The sequence below is a fragment of the Catharus ustulatus genome, chromosome 3, assembly GCF_009819885.2.
Source record: "Catharus ustulatus isolate bCatUst1 chromosome 3, bCatUst1.pri.v2, whole genome shotgun sequence".
In the NCBI taxonomy this organism is placed as follows: Eukaryota; Metazoa; Chordata; class Aves; order Passeriformes; family Turdidae; genus Catharus; species Catharus ustulatus.
Window position 1 is genome coordinate 112,700,034 of NC_046223.1, and position 13,934 is coordinate 112,713,967.

Genomic DNA, 13,934 nt, shown 5'->3' on the forward strand with positions numbered 1-13,934 from the left:
AAGCTCATGATCTCATTGCTTTTCTCTTGTTCTGCTTTGCCTCATCCCAGCTTGTCTCTAGCACCAGCCTTGTGCTATGACAAAAATGTAATTGATGTTCTACCACAATTTGGCTCTGTAGAGGTTTGTTTCTGGAAGAAAGATTCCTTGTATTGACTTGGGAGCAGTGGGAGGTCAGTGGACACTTGAGCCACAGAAATCTCTTCACACTGAAATCTGGAAAGGTTAACTTTATTGTTTGCTTTGCCCATGTATATACAAAACTTGACAATTGATCATTCATATAGTAAACTAAAAATACTAATTTTCTCAGGAATTCTAGACTACAAGAAACATTATTTTTCAAGTTCTTCGCTCAGTTCTTTCCGAATCTTTGCCTCTATTTTTGAAGTATCATATTCTCTCAGCATGTCAAACTCCAGCCATGGCTGGCTCCACTTCTGTGCTGCTTTCATTTTATGTTCTGGTAGCTCAAACTTTATTCCTTTTATATTGTATTTGGGTCTTTCCCACCGTTTTGACCATGGTTTAGGTTTCATTCGTACCTGCAGCTAGAGTGAAAGAATAAAAAATTAAAAAAATCCCAAAACAATAAAATGGTATTAAGGAATTAGATTTTTGATTGTGATCTTTGGAAAAAGTGACAACTGCTGCTCTAACAGGAGGAAAGTAAGAGAAAACTGACCAATCTGTCAGTGTGTTTACTAACTGCTACTTTAGGATTGTTACCATACTATCTTGTAAAACTTTTTAATTAACACTGTCTTCTTAATTCCTCCCTTTCCCTCTCATGCTACTTCTATTTTTTCTTTAAAAGGAACAAAACTACAAAAGAGGAGTTAGCTTCAATTTATGTTTCAATTAAGGATTTTGTGATAAATCATCATACTGAGTTTCTACACAGCACTCTGGCAGGGTCTGATGGTTTCTGATCTTTCCTGAGATGCAGATTTTAGGTGACTCTTCCACCTTTTTTACCTTGTTACTGCTGAATCAGTAACTACATTAACAATAACGTTCCTTTAAGAAAAGCTTTCCCTTCTGCACAGTTCTACAGAGCAATGTGGAAGCTGCTCCTCTGTGCTGTCTTCAAAATTAACTCCACAGGATGGTAGGTGTTTACATTCTCACTATTCTTTCATTATAGAAATGGCACAAAGATTGTTTGATTTTACCTACTTTTGTCACCCTGGTAACTGATGTAGCAAAGAGCTGCTACAGCCTGCCAGGGTAACAGTCCTAAATGGAAGTTGTAAATAATCCTGTGCTTTCCCACTGAAACACGTGGCTCCTACCTTGTTCACAGGAATCTCCTCGTGCTCCATGCGAGGCACAGGTTTCATATTGACATCGAAAGTGCTGTACTCAGGGAGGGCATCTCGCAGGTACATCAGGTTCTCATCCAGCCTCTTCTCCAGCTTCAGCACCTCGATGGCCTGGATTCGAGGACTGTACAGTTCATAACAGATTTCAACCCCTTAGAGACAGAAAGCCTGGTTTAATGAACCAAATCCAGGAGAAATACTGACAGCCAAGCAGTATTGCTTCAGTTAGACATTTCTGTATCATTGCAAACGGATTTTAGTCCTCCTTATCTTTTCACAACCCATCCTTCCTCCAGCCAGTCATTTTCTGCTAATGGCCATTGAGTCCCACTGTGGGACTGATAAAATTACTGCATCCCATTGGGAGTTGCTCCAGTCAGGGGGAAGAGCCCAACATTTCTTACCAAGATAAAAACAGAGATTTTGGGACACTAAGGGAGCCCCTTTCTCCACTGGACTCCAGAGGAAAACCGGATTTCTCCACATCACCACTGGAGCTCTGGAGGGAAACTGCACCTTGTACAGGAGCACTGCTCCAACTGAGCCACATCTGTCACTGCAGGAGGATGCAGCCACCATGGAATGGGACTGCTGCCAACACCCTGCCTGACGGGTGTCAGGTTGTACTCTGACTTTGTCAGGGTTTGGGGTTTGTTTCTTTGTAGTACTGTATTTCTATTTTAATTTCCCTAGTAAAGAACTGTTATTCTTAATTCCCGTATATTTGCTTGAGAGCCGCTTGATTTCAAAATTATAATAATTTGGAGGGAGGGGGTTTACATTCTCCATTTCAAAGAGAAGCTCCTGCCTTTCTCAGCAGACACCTGTCCTCCAAACTATAACAGCAACTTTTCTTTCTTTGTCCATATATATGCTGCACCTGATTATAAGCCGCACTTTGGGTTCGGACCAAAATTTTAGTCAAAATGGTGCGGCTTATAATCAGCTTATAATCAGCATAACACATTTTTTGCTGAACAATGGCAACCATAGCTGAACCCCCACCTTGGTCTTCTATGACATTCCGAAGGACAAAGGTAGCGCCGAGTCCTTTCCCTCCCCTTTGGATGCAGATCCCAACGAACCGCTTGGATTTGTCACTGGCGTGGGGATCTGCAGTGGTCACAGCGAGTACACTGCCTGCCAAAAAAATGGATTAAAATAAACAGCCTGTCCCAGTTAACATGGACCAAAATGTGGGGAGAGTCAGGCAAAGTGCATCCATTCAAGTACATTTTGAAGGTATTTTTGTTTCCCATCAAAACTCCCGGAAAATGAAAAAAACTGCTGATGTGACCTGAACTGATATTGGTTGAAGTGGTACTGAAACTGCAAACTTTCTTCAGTTATTATTTTGCTCTTCCCTATCCAAATGGAATATAATTAATCTAATGTATTTTTTTTTCATTAGCTCTACTGGTAAACCATATGCTCAAGTGCCAGAATTGAAAAAAAACCACATAAGGAATGCATTAGGATTACTCTTAATGAATCAGGATGTAAATATGAAATTAAAACACAAAGTATTATGTATAGAAACACATCCTAGTCAATTTAACACACCTGAGATTTTATGTTTTATGCTGTTCTACATATGACCACACTTTCTAACACCCCACACAATGTAAAATACTAACAGAATTATGAAAGTTTTATTGCTGACACTGACCAACGTAGAATTCTGGGATGTTGAACACTTTTCTTCTCTGTATCATATCCTTTCTTTCTATATAGTATTTAAGAGGATCTGTTCTCCCTCTGGGAGGTATAAATTCAGGGCTCAGGAACCTGTAAGAAAAGCCAAACTTTTAGAAGTATGAAACAAAAGCATTTCCATAAAAATACAAGACAATTCCAAATATTTGGCCTAAGAATTACCAGCTGTTGCCTTTTCAGAGATATGAACTAAAGTCTATGAAGTCACCAATTTTATTTAATTATTGTTTTTTGTTATCTAAAAGGAATTTTTGTAGGGTTTTGATGTTGGTTTGGGTTTTTTATGTGGATTTTTGTTGCGGTTTTTTTTGTTGTTGTTGTTGTACTTTTAAGCAGATTTTTCCCAAACCAGTAATACATATTGGTTGCAGAGGAGCTGACTGAAAGAGGACAGTTCAGTTCGTGCTGTCATAGCTTAGAAACAGGTTATTTCATGGTTTGAAATGACAGAACAGTTATTATTTGTCAACTTAGATTTGGAAGAATCTATTACAGTTTTCACAAATTGATTATACAGGACACACCACATAAATGTCCTTTTGTGTTACAGAAGCTTAAATGGACTGGTAAAACTATTTTCTGTTACAAAAAAAATTAAACCGTTCCAAAGAATTTCCCCATGGCCCAGACCTCAGTTATCTGACTGCTGAGTTGAGTGCACACTTCTTGACATGGATTGGCTTGAGGACCATTTCCAACAGATATTTGGATGTGCTCACTCTTGGCTTGGATGGCAAGACCACCTGGCCCCAGAGTGGATGGATGAAGGTGGAACTCAATTCAGTTGAACAGATGCATCTTAAAGTCCTGGATCTGGCCAGGAGAGAAGTGCTCAACAGAAAGGAGGACAAATGCAAATCTGTCCTACAAAACTTATGAGGGCTGTGGGGGCAACAGAGGTTTTGGCTGGTGTTGCTGCCAACAGACAGCAAACACCATCAAACCTACTCATCATCTTCAAAGTGAGTTTTTGTGGAGGAGGCAGATGAACAATATAATACAAGCAGTCTTCTTCCAAACACAGCACTGCAGGGTCATTTAAAGCAGTGCAAATGTGATTTACAACCCAGGGAGGTTGTGGATGCCCCAATCCTGGAAGTGTTCACGAACAGGCTGGATGGGATTGGAGCACCTGATCTAGTGGGAGGGGGGTTGGAACAAGATCTTTAGGTCCCTTCTAATCCAAACAGTTCTGTGACTCCATGAAATGGGTTGAGGTGACATCAGAAATACCCAGAATGAGACATCTCATGCAGGCTACCAGAGACATCAGGTCCATGTCCCAGCCAGTGATGCACACAGTGCTCTCAACTGGCCTTGGGGTCCAAGGCAGGCATGGGACCTGTGTGTGTCCCTGTCACACTAAATAAATGCCTTTAACTAAAGAGATGCCTTTAACAGACATAATCTCCCACATTAACTCGAAATTTCCCAAAGTTTCCAGAAACTCCAGAAACCGTATTTTAGGGTGTTTTTGAACATATTTCAACACAAATGGTCTTTGCTAGAATTTTACAAACTGGGTTGTGGGGATTATTTTTTTTTTGGTTGGTTTGTTAGGGATTTTTTTTTTTTTTTTGGTGTAATAATGCCTTGACCCTTCAAGTGCGTGCTCACACCGTGACCCCCCGAGCACAGCCCGGGTGCGGCTCCCCAAGCCCAGGGGAGCAGCGGGACCCGCTCACCTCCTCTCCTCCTTCTGCGTCTTCCTGTCAATAATGACGGGCTTCGGAGGCGGCTGGAATTTCGGTGGCTTCCCATCGCTGCTCACTCGATACCCCGATAAAGAAAAACACCCTGTAAAACACGAAACAACGTTTAAAACACCCGTGATTTCACGCTGAACCGCACCCACCAAAGCAGGACATGGCACCACAACCCGCCCGCCAGGCCAGGGAGGGCAGGAGCCTCCTGCGCCGCGCTCTGAGGGGCAGGGAGGGCAGGAGGAGGGCGCGGGGCAGGGGGGACGCTCGGGGGTGAGGGAGAGGGCCCGGGCGGTGCTCACGGCGGGGCAGGGCGATGGCGGCACTCGGCACCAGCCTCCCACAGGCGGCCGCCATGGCGGCTGCGGCGCGGCCGCTACGGCGAGCGCGGGGGGACAAAACAGGCGGGGCCGAGCGGGGACGGCTCCGCCTCACGGGGCGGTGCCGAAGGGAACGGGCTCGGGCCGGGCAATGGGAGGGGATCCCTCGTTGTGAGGGGTGGGGCGGTGCTGAAGGGAACGGGCTCGGGCCGGGCAATGGGAGGGGATCCTTGTGAGGGGTGGGGCGGTGTTGAAGGGAACGGGCTCGGGCCGGGCAATGGGAGGGGATTCCTGTGCGGGGGTGAGGCGGTGGACACGGGGCCGTGTTGAATGGAACGGGCTCGGGTCGGGCACTCTGAGGGGATCCCTCGCTGTGAGGGGTGAGGCGCTGGAGGAGGCTGCGCTGGGAAGCTCGTCCCATCTCTGGCGGTGATCTAGGCCGGGCTGAGTGAGGCTGTTTTGGTGGGAGGACCTTAAAGACCCGAGCCAGACCGTTGTGTGATTTAAGGATGGAGGGAACAAAGCGGCCCCTTTGACCTCCATCCCTCGGGGTGTGGCAGGACAGGGCAGGTGCCGTCCCTGGCTGCGGGGCCGGAGCTCGCAGCGCGTCCCTGGGATCGGCGGCGGTGCCTCCTTGGGCATCACCGGCATCCTCCAAGCTCAGGAATTCTGACTTTGCCGCATCAAAGCGGCGGTATGTGTTCCAGAAACACGTCTTCATAATAAAAACACGCCACTAAAAATCTTTTTCGAGGCCATTGTTATCTCTGTCCGCATATCAGATATCTGGCAGTCCCAGTGCTTTTCACCAAGATTAGTATAGAAGGTATTATGTGCAAAAGTACTGTTGAGGTACTTTTAATATGTTTGTGGCAGTCAGGTTTCCTTGGCGATCAGTCTGGATTCAATTAGCAGCTACAGAGGCAGGAGGAAGGTGAATTCTAAATGGAAATCTATAAATAACACCCCGCTGTTTAAACTTTGCAGAGATTCACTTCAAAATATCCCTGACCTCATGAACTAATGAGATCCATCGTGTTGTCTGTGATGTTCCCCCAACCCCTTTTATTGGTTGCAGATGACTGCCCAAGCCCCCACATTAACAAGAATAATTTCCTACTTTGTGATCTCTTCTTGGTTTCTTAACTGTGCTTTAGAAGATGATAAGGTGTGCAGAAGACGAGTCACAGTTTTTCTGTGATCTGCTGATTTAATAATGTGAGTTCGTAAGCAGGACGTGGATGGGACAGAAGAGGGCACTCTGACCCTTAAAATACAAAAAAATCTCCACCAGCACTGAGAACACCACTCCTCAAGTTTAATGTTTTTAAAATGTTCTTATTCCTTATGTAAACACTATTAAAAAGGTAGAATAATATTTTTCAAGAGGTGAGGAATTATCATGTGGGGTAATTCCAATAACTTAATGGTGATCAAGAAGAGAACAAAATGTCTGTAAGATGTTGGAAAACTGCACATTTGTAGCTCACAACTGTCTTTAAAGAGGAGAATTGGATGTTTCAGTGTCAGGGAGCCACTTTTAACTCCGTGACTGACCACTGTGGATTGCAGGCTAACAAAACCATTTTGATGGGCTGGAACTGCCCAAGAGAACCTCACTTCCCCTGAGGTGCCCTACAGGATCCAGAGACTTGTCCCTCTGTATTTCCCAGTTCCTGTGTGGGTTGTTGAGGCTCCCTGGCATCAAGCCACTGGACCAGTGTTGTTTGGTCTCTTTTTTCAGGACCAGCTTTCTTGAGTTTGAAATGCCAGGGTAAGACACTCACCTTGAGTTTCTTCATTCTGTCACATCACACAGAGTAGAAGGGCTGCCTCCCTACTCTTCTTGCCTGTGTAGCAGCACCTAAAATATGGATCACTTTACAATCACTGGAATAGGTGAGGTTCATAAATGAACAACATCACTGTTCTCACATGATATAACAAAGGAGAGCAGCAAAGGTGGTGCAGGGGCTTGGGGGAAGCCATATGAGACGTGGCTGAGAGCTCTTGGGTTGTGCAGCCTGGAGGAGACTGAGGGGAGACCCCACTGCAGTTAAACCTTCCTGGTGAGGACAGAGGAAAGGCAGAGAATGATCTCTGTGGTGACCAGTGACAGCACCTGAAGGAATGGCCTGAAGCTGTGTCAGGGAAGGTTTAGGTTGGATGTTAGAAAAAGGTTTTTCACCCAGAGGGTGGCTGGGCACTGGAACAGCTCTCCAGGGCAGTGGTCACAGCACCAAGCCTGACAGAGTCCAAGAAGTGTTGGGACAATGCTCTCAGGCACATGGTAGACTTGATGATCCTTGAGGGTTCCTTCAAACTCAGCTTATTCTGTGATTAAACAGGCTTTGGTACTTCTCTGAATTAATTCTGACTGAGTTGAACATATTTCTAGTCCCTCCTGTCCAATCCTAGGGAAGCTCACTTATGGTTCTTTACTGCTCAAATCTGATTTTCTTTGGGAAGAAAAGCAGGGCAGGTAGAAAATAGTGCTTAGCCTGATCCTCTCTCATCTATGGAAGTAGATGTACCCAAGATATGCCATTGAATGCCATCCTTCATGTTTGAAGTCTCCTCCGTTATTTCAACACCCTTCTTGAGGTATTTGTTTCAAAACTGAACACGGCAGTTCAGCAGTGCTCACAGTCACCCCAAATACCCTTCAGTTATCCAGCTGGACAAACTTCCCCCTTCCAGCCTATTTCAAACTCAAATCTCTTTTGGCATCAGCATTTCAGTGTCTTTCTCCCTTGAGGTGTCCTTGCAGATGTATCAATAAAATCAACAGATTCTCTCCCAGGTCAGCAGTACAACTGATGCCTCTTTGCACTTGATAAAGATTTCACTGAATGATGGTGCTGCTCATTAGAGGAAAAAAGGCCAATGTTTAAGGAGGAAGGATACCTTGTGTTTTGCTCCTGCATTCTTTGTCACTCTGAGCCATTCATTTTTCATTTCTGTGCTTTAACTCAGCTTTGTTGTAACAAAGCCTGAAGAACAGATCTCCTCAGACTGTATGCTGCATTTGGAAGGTGAGGGAGGGTGCACATTTCTGGTGTGGAGATGCCCAACACATTTTACTGGCCTGAGCTGACCTGCTTACCTGGATTTAACCTACTCATGTCCCCAGGAATGCAGTGCTCAGGCCCAGCACAAGCAGATCAGGGCAGTCAGTATCACCTTCCAAACAGTCTGCATTTGTCTGAAACCCCAGAGATTCCTTCTGAACACCTGAAACCACGTTGCAGCAGTCCCAACACAGCTGTCTGTGGCCTGTCAGAGGGTGTGAACAAGGGAGTGAATTTTCATGTTGGCCAAGGGAACATGGACATCTTTGTATAGGAAACACAGCAAAAAGTGCTAACACTGCTGTTATCACTGTGTCTCTAAACAGAAAGAGATATCTGTGAGGGGCTAAGCTGCTCTGGAGATCTGGTCTGTTGTCCATTAGGGGTTGAGAAGAGGCAGCTAGATGTCCCCAGATTACAAAAGAATTGGCACTGGCTCATGGAGGGCCTCTGCACCTCACCTTCTAGCTAAATTGTGCCCTTTTCAGAACATCTGTCAAGCTATTCATAGCTGCTGTAGCCCTAGCAGTGACTGGTGGAGCAGACAGCTCCTTTCAGACTGTCCAGAGGTATCTGATTCCTTCAGGCTCCCTTGCAAACCTGTCAGCAGAGATACAAGGCTATGCCTGTATTCCTCTGTGTCCTGTTTATTCCAGCTACCAAAGCAGCTCTATAAACTACTCTGGAAAGGTTTGAGTATAGTGGATTTTATTAGAACCTTTAAACAATCTGATGTCTGTTCTAGTCTTTCTGGAAGCTTCCCTTTAATGAGATATGAGTTGTTAACTTAAGGTGGGTTGACCTAGCTGAAAATAATCAGAGAAATCCCAAAATGTTGCTTAAAATGACCTCAGGTGCCAGACCCTTCTGGATAGAGCAGCTGCTCATTAAGGTGGCCAACAAGCATCTACAATTACATTTTTTACCTTACTCTAGAGCAAGCAAAGAGGAGAGGGAGAGCTGTTCTTCAGACACAGCGTCCCAGCACAGAGCTCAGGACAGCAATGGACTGAAAAATCGCTCCTTTTGTCAAAACAGCCCTGGGCCTCGGTTGTTTTGGAGTGTGCATCCTGCTGGAGTCACACACAGTTAACCCTGCCAGGTCAGTGCATGTTCTCCCCTCTGTTCAGTGCTGGGAAAGTGGCCACACCAACTCCTCTGAGCCTGAGGCTTCCACTCTGGCAGTGGCCAGCAGCACCTCACCACTGTATGCTCTTGCATTTCCTTTTCCCTTTGTTGCATTCCAGCCCTGGAGGGCAAATTGTTATTGTATAACCTGTGTGGGAGAAGAAGAAAACAGTGTGCCAATGATTTCTGTCAGGGTGCAGGGGATGTATGAAATGTGAACTGGTCTGTTGTTAGCTTTGCCTGTGCTTCAGTAGATATTGGCTCTGTGTTCAGTCAGAAGTGTCTTTAAACTCCTCGTGGAATCTGTGATGTTTTCAGATCACTGAGAATTTGAGCTGTGTGGCTTTGTAGTTTTTCTTGGGTCTTTTGCTCTTGATTATGTCCCCACTCAGAATTCGGTTTCCTCTGGGATGTGTGGCACCCTTACAGGTTACAGAAAGGACAACACTGGCTGATCTCAGCATTTATAAAACACTTGATTCTCCTGATTTTCTGATTTAGTAAGAAATTTTAAAAGGAATTGTGTCTAATATGAAAGCCAATATTGAAATTAATCCAATAATCTGTGTAGAAGACAGGTATGTAATTACTTTAGAGGTTAAAAGAGTGAGATGTTATGAGTTTGGAGAGTTATGAAGAGTGTGTGTCAAAGTAAGATTAAGGTCAATAAATGATGCCAGAGGTGTTTCTCTTAGGCAATAAATTCTTGGGTCTTCCTGAGTCCTGTATTGGTCCAGATGCCAAGGGGTGTCCTTGCCTCTGAGCTTCTACAATCTGAGTGATGGAGGCTGAGTTTTGGAGCCATTTTACAGGAAATTGCCCCAGAAACACCATTAAACAAATAACTCATTGACTACTCCAGGCAGCTCCTTCAGTACTTATCTCAAACTGAAAGACATGTCTTGGACTGGGAGCATCTATCTCCTTCCAGAAACTGGAGGTCTTGTCCTTCAGAGACAGTCTGGAACACCTTGAGAACCCAAAGAGACCACTGATGTGCCCCTCCTGTTTCCTGAGATGCTAAAAAAGAAAAACAATTGAAATGGATTATAAAAGAAATCCCATTCATCTTGAAAGGCAAGTGTAATCTAAAGACTGATGGGTGAACTCCCAAGTACCTTTACATTTCATAGAGTCAATATTTGTTCTTTCTCCATTTATAACCCCATTACTCTCTCTAGGTGGGCAGGAGATTTCAAGGGGGACAATTTGTTTTTCTTGATTAAGGCATTAATGCTGGTGGTCTGTCATAGTAAATTTTATCTACCATCTCAACCTCCGTATGCAGTAGGAAAAGCAAGTAAAAAAAATTATGATCAAATTGCTCAAAGTTGCAGCATCTCATTATTTCTAACAAAACAAATCAATTTCTGCTCTTCATTATTGTGTGACACTATTCTCTAACCTGAAGAGAAAATGTCTCTCATATCCTTTGTTTTGCTAAAGCCCTTTAGAAATCACAACAATATTTTCCACTGCACTGGCTCAGCTGTGTGTGGTACTATTGTGGGAAAATAGGTGGGAGAGAGAAACTGCTGTTTTGTCTTATGTCTCATGTCTCACTTTGCTTCCCTCTGGACTCACAGAAGGGCTTTCCCCTGAGAACTGGGCTTAAAAAGCTGTGAGTCTCTGCCTCTTCTACCATAGAAGCAGCAGCAGCTCTGGACACTGGCCTTTTAAACCAGCTGAAGAAGCTCTCAGCTCTCCTAGTTATTCACAGCATCATTTATGACAATCTTCTTTGGGTGAAAACCAAACTGCCTCAAAGCAGACTCCTTTTAATGGACAAAGCTGCTTTTGCTCTACTGTCAGAAGGTACATTTTACAGAAGGAGCATTAGGTGGAGATGAGCTGGTGTTCTATGTTGGGATAGATTCAGTGAACTGAAAAAATAATTGTTTTACCTTTCACTGTGGGAAAGGAAAAGGGAATTTGGTTAGTTATGCACATCCAAGATGGGGTTAGCAAGTGAAGCAAGAAAGAAAGTGTAGTAGTAAATATAAGAGATTCTCCATGGACACAATACCTGAGATTGAGAATGACCAGGGAAGGGCTGTGCATGAAACAGCACCCAGGGGATAAGTGCAGGACAGGGCAGAGCACAGAACCAGTGCTGGCCAGGGAAAGGCTGGGAGGGTGATGCTGGCTTGTCTTCACAAGGGGAAGCAAAAACTGAAAAAGTTTTGGAATCTAAGTGGCTCTAGTCTCTTTTTGCCTCTGCTGAGGTGTTTCTGAGGCAAGTTACTTGTGTTAGAAAAGCCATTTTTTTGTACTTATTTTATGTGGTCTCTGGATGCATCCAGCCACTAAGCTATGCCCACACACACAGCTCTGCACATAACAGTCCAGGCAATGCCCAGCCTGGAGAACATTTGCAAATCTCTTGTAAAAAAGCTGTAAAAACGTGTAGAGTTTCCTTCCTTCCTCTGCATCCTTTGTAGCTGGTCTGGTGAGTAGCATTGCCACATCAGGTGTCAGTGATGTGTGAACCAGGTGCCCAAAAACAATGCTGCAGCCAAATTTCAATGTGAGCTTTCTGCAGTGGGAAGCATTTCTTGCCCTACAAGCAAGGTAACTGGAGTTCTCTAAGGATGGTGTTGTGGCTACAGAGTGCTAGATTTGACTGTCTTGGACTTCAATGCCCTTGTAAATTCCTTAGGTTGTTTTAGATGACATTGTCCAGTGCTCTCTGCACTGCCCAGCACACCTGGACTTTGTCACTGAAGAGTGTCTTGGCACCAGTGTGAAAAAAATAACCTGGTGATATTATTGGCTAGAGTACTAAAATGCATGTGAAAGCATATGTTACTCTTGAAACAGCCCTCTCAAATGGAAAAGATTTAAAAGAGGAAAGGAAAATGTATGTCTAAGTACATGTGAAAGGAGAACACAAACCTGTTCTTCTTGCAAATGGTAGATGCAGCCCATTGTTGAATTTGCACTGATGCCAGTGAAATTACACTTGGGATTAATTTTCCCCATTCAGCAGAAAAGCATTTCCTCTGATTCCCTTTGATTTTTTACCAGTTTGTGATCTGTGAGCCAGAGGTTTTTTGTGTAATTTGCTGTCTGTACAAAACTGAGGGAAATGCCCTCTGCTCTGAGGCAATGATAAATCTGAGGTGAAAGCTGATCTGTCCGAGTAATGTTGGAACCAGGGAAGCCAAAAAGGTTTTTTCATTGACTTGACCAGATCAAACTTCAGCACAGTCTGTGCTGAATGCTCCTGGAGGAATGGTCTGCCCTACTGATCACTGTAAATAAAACACAAACACATAGCAGCCTGGGCTGTAGCTGTGCTGGAGTCTGGACTGCAGGATGCACTGACATTCCTGGGCAGCTCTAGTCAGGCTTGCCAGGGTAGCAGAAGGAGAAGATGCTGTAGCACTGGCAGACAGTCTGCTCTGGGGTTGTTGTTTCAGTTCTCAGTTCATGCCACTGTGTCTTCACCAAGGATATTACAAATTCCTGAAACACTGTTGGGTCTCTTAGAACATATCATCTGTTTGTGTTCATGCTATCAAACTCCAAACCACAATTCCTTCCTGCCTATTGGGAATGGCCAAAGTTCCTGCCAGCTCCCAAGCCATGCTCAGAAATGTTATGGATGCCAGACAGCCTGGATCAAAAGCGAACCAAGGAAAAGTCCAAAATGTGAGTGGCAGTGCCTGTTCAGACCCTTATGTGGTTCAGCCTATTTGGTATAGAGGTGGATTTTATGAAAAGGCTTCATTACAATGCTTGGAACAGTCTTTTTTGTGGGAAAGGTCTCTGGCAACAAAAATAGCTTTTCCGGGGTAAATTATTACAGTAGTTTCTGTAAGGGGGGACTGTGTGCAGAGGATGTGTGCCCATGGGGGACAGAAGAACCTGGGGGAATGCTGAAGGACTCTCTTGTTGTCCTATATGCTACTGCCTTTGCATGCCCTCAGAATGGAGTACAGAGGTTTGGGATAAATGCCCATGGCACCATTTTAAGGATGAATTGTTGAGATGATTCCTATTTTTTTATCAAGTAACATCATAGCATGTTGCTCCCACAGGACAGGCAGAGAACTTCTAGACAAGTTAATCTGAGGAACAATTCTGGTTCCTGTGGAAATTGAGGACAATGTGAATTATTTTTCAGGGCTGGTAGTAAAACAGGAAAAATAAAAGGGAGGAACCTAGTGGAGATCCAGATTAGAAAGGGTCTGTAACCTGATGTGACTCATGCCTACATAGCAGCAGGATTGAGACAATTCTCCCTTGATTATCATAAGTGAGATAATAGGAAAAACATACTGCTGCTCACATTGAACCATCTGGATGTCTCTGCTCTTCAAATTCAACACCAGTGAGAAATAAGTATCTGCAGGTGCCAAATTCAGCCTCTTATCTAAGAAGCACTCCCAGAGAGCTATTGAATATACCAATGGAAAGATAGTGGTGAGTGGACAGTAAAGCCAGGACCTACCATCATCCAATAATGGAGAAATCTAGAATCTACCCAGAAAAACTGTTAGAAGAGGACTCATGAGTCAGGTCAAGCAGAGAACAGTTTCACTTTACAGATATCAGAAGACAGTCACTGACTGTCTCAGTGAACTTGTCTCTTTAAACCTTTATGTGACTTGCAGTGTAGTACAAGGATAAAGATGACTCCAAATTCCTGTAGTTCTAATACAGTGA

The 13,934-nt window shown here is 44.3% G+C and overlaps 1 protein-coding gene across 1 annotated transcript; it reads right to left on the reverse strand.

Annotated features, from left to right (window-relative positions):
• Positions 1 to 215: 215 nt before the first annotated feature.
• On the reverse strand, positions 216 to 5,135 carry MRPL19 (mitochondrial ribosomal protein L19). Its single transcript, XM_033055715.2, has 6 exons — positions 5,047 to 5,135; positions 4,727 to 4,838; positions 2,995 to 3,113; positions 2,331 to 2,465; positions 1,296 to 1,477; positions 216 to 551 (listed from the first exon to the last, which is right to left on the reverse strand). Exons 1-6 carry the CDS (start codon positions 5,099 to 5,101, stop codon positions 336 to 338), a joined length of 819 nt encoding a protein of 272 aa, XP_032911606.1. The 5' UTR covers positions 5,102 to 5,135; the 3' UTR covers positions 216 to 335.
• Between the last annotated feature and the right edge of the window lie 8,799 nt (positions 5,136 to 13,934).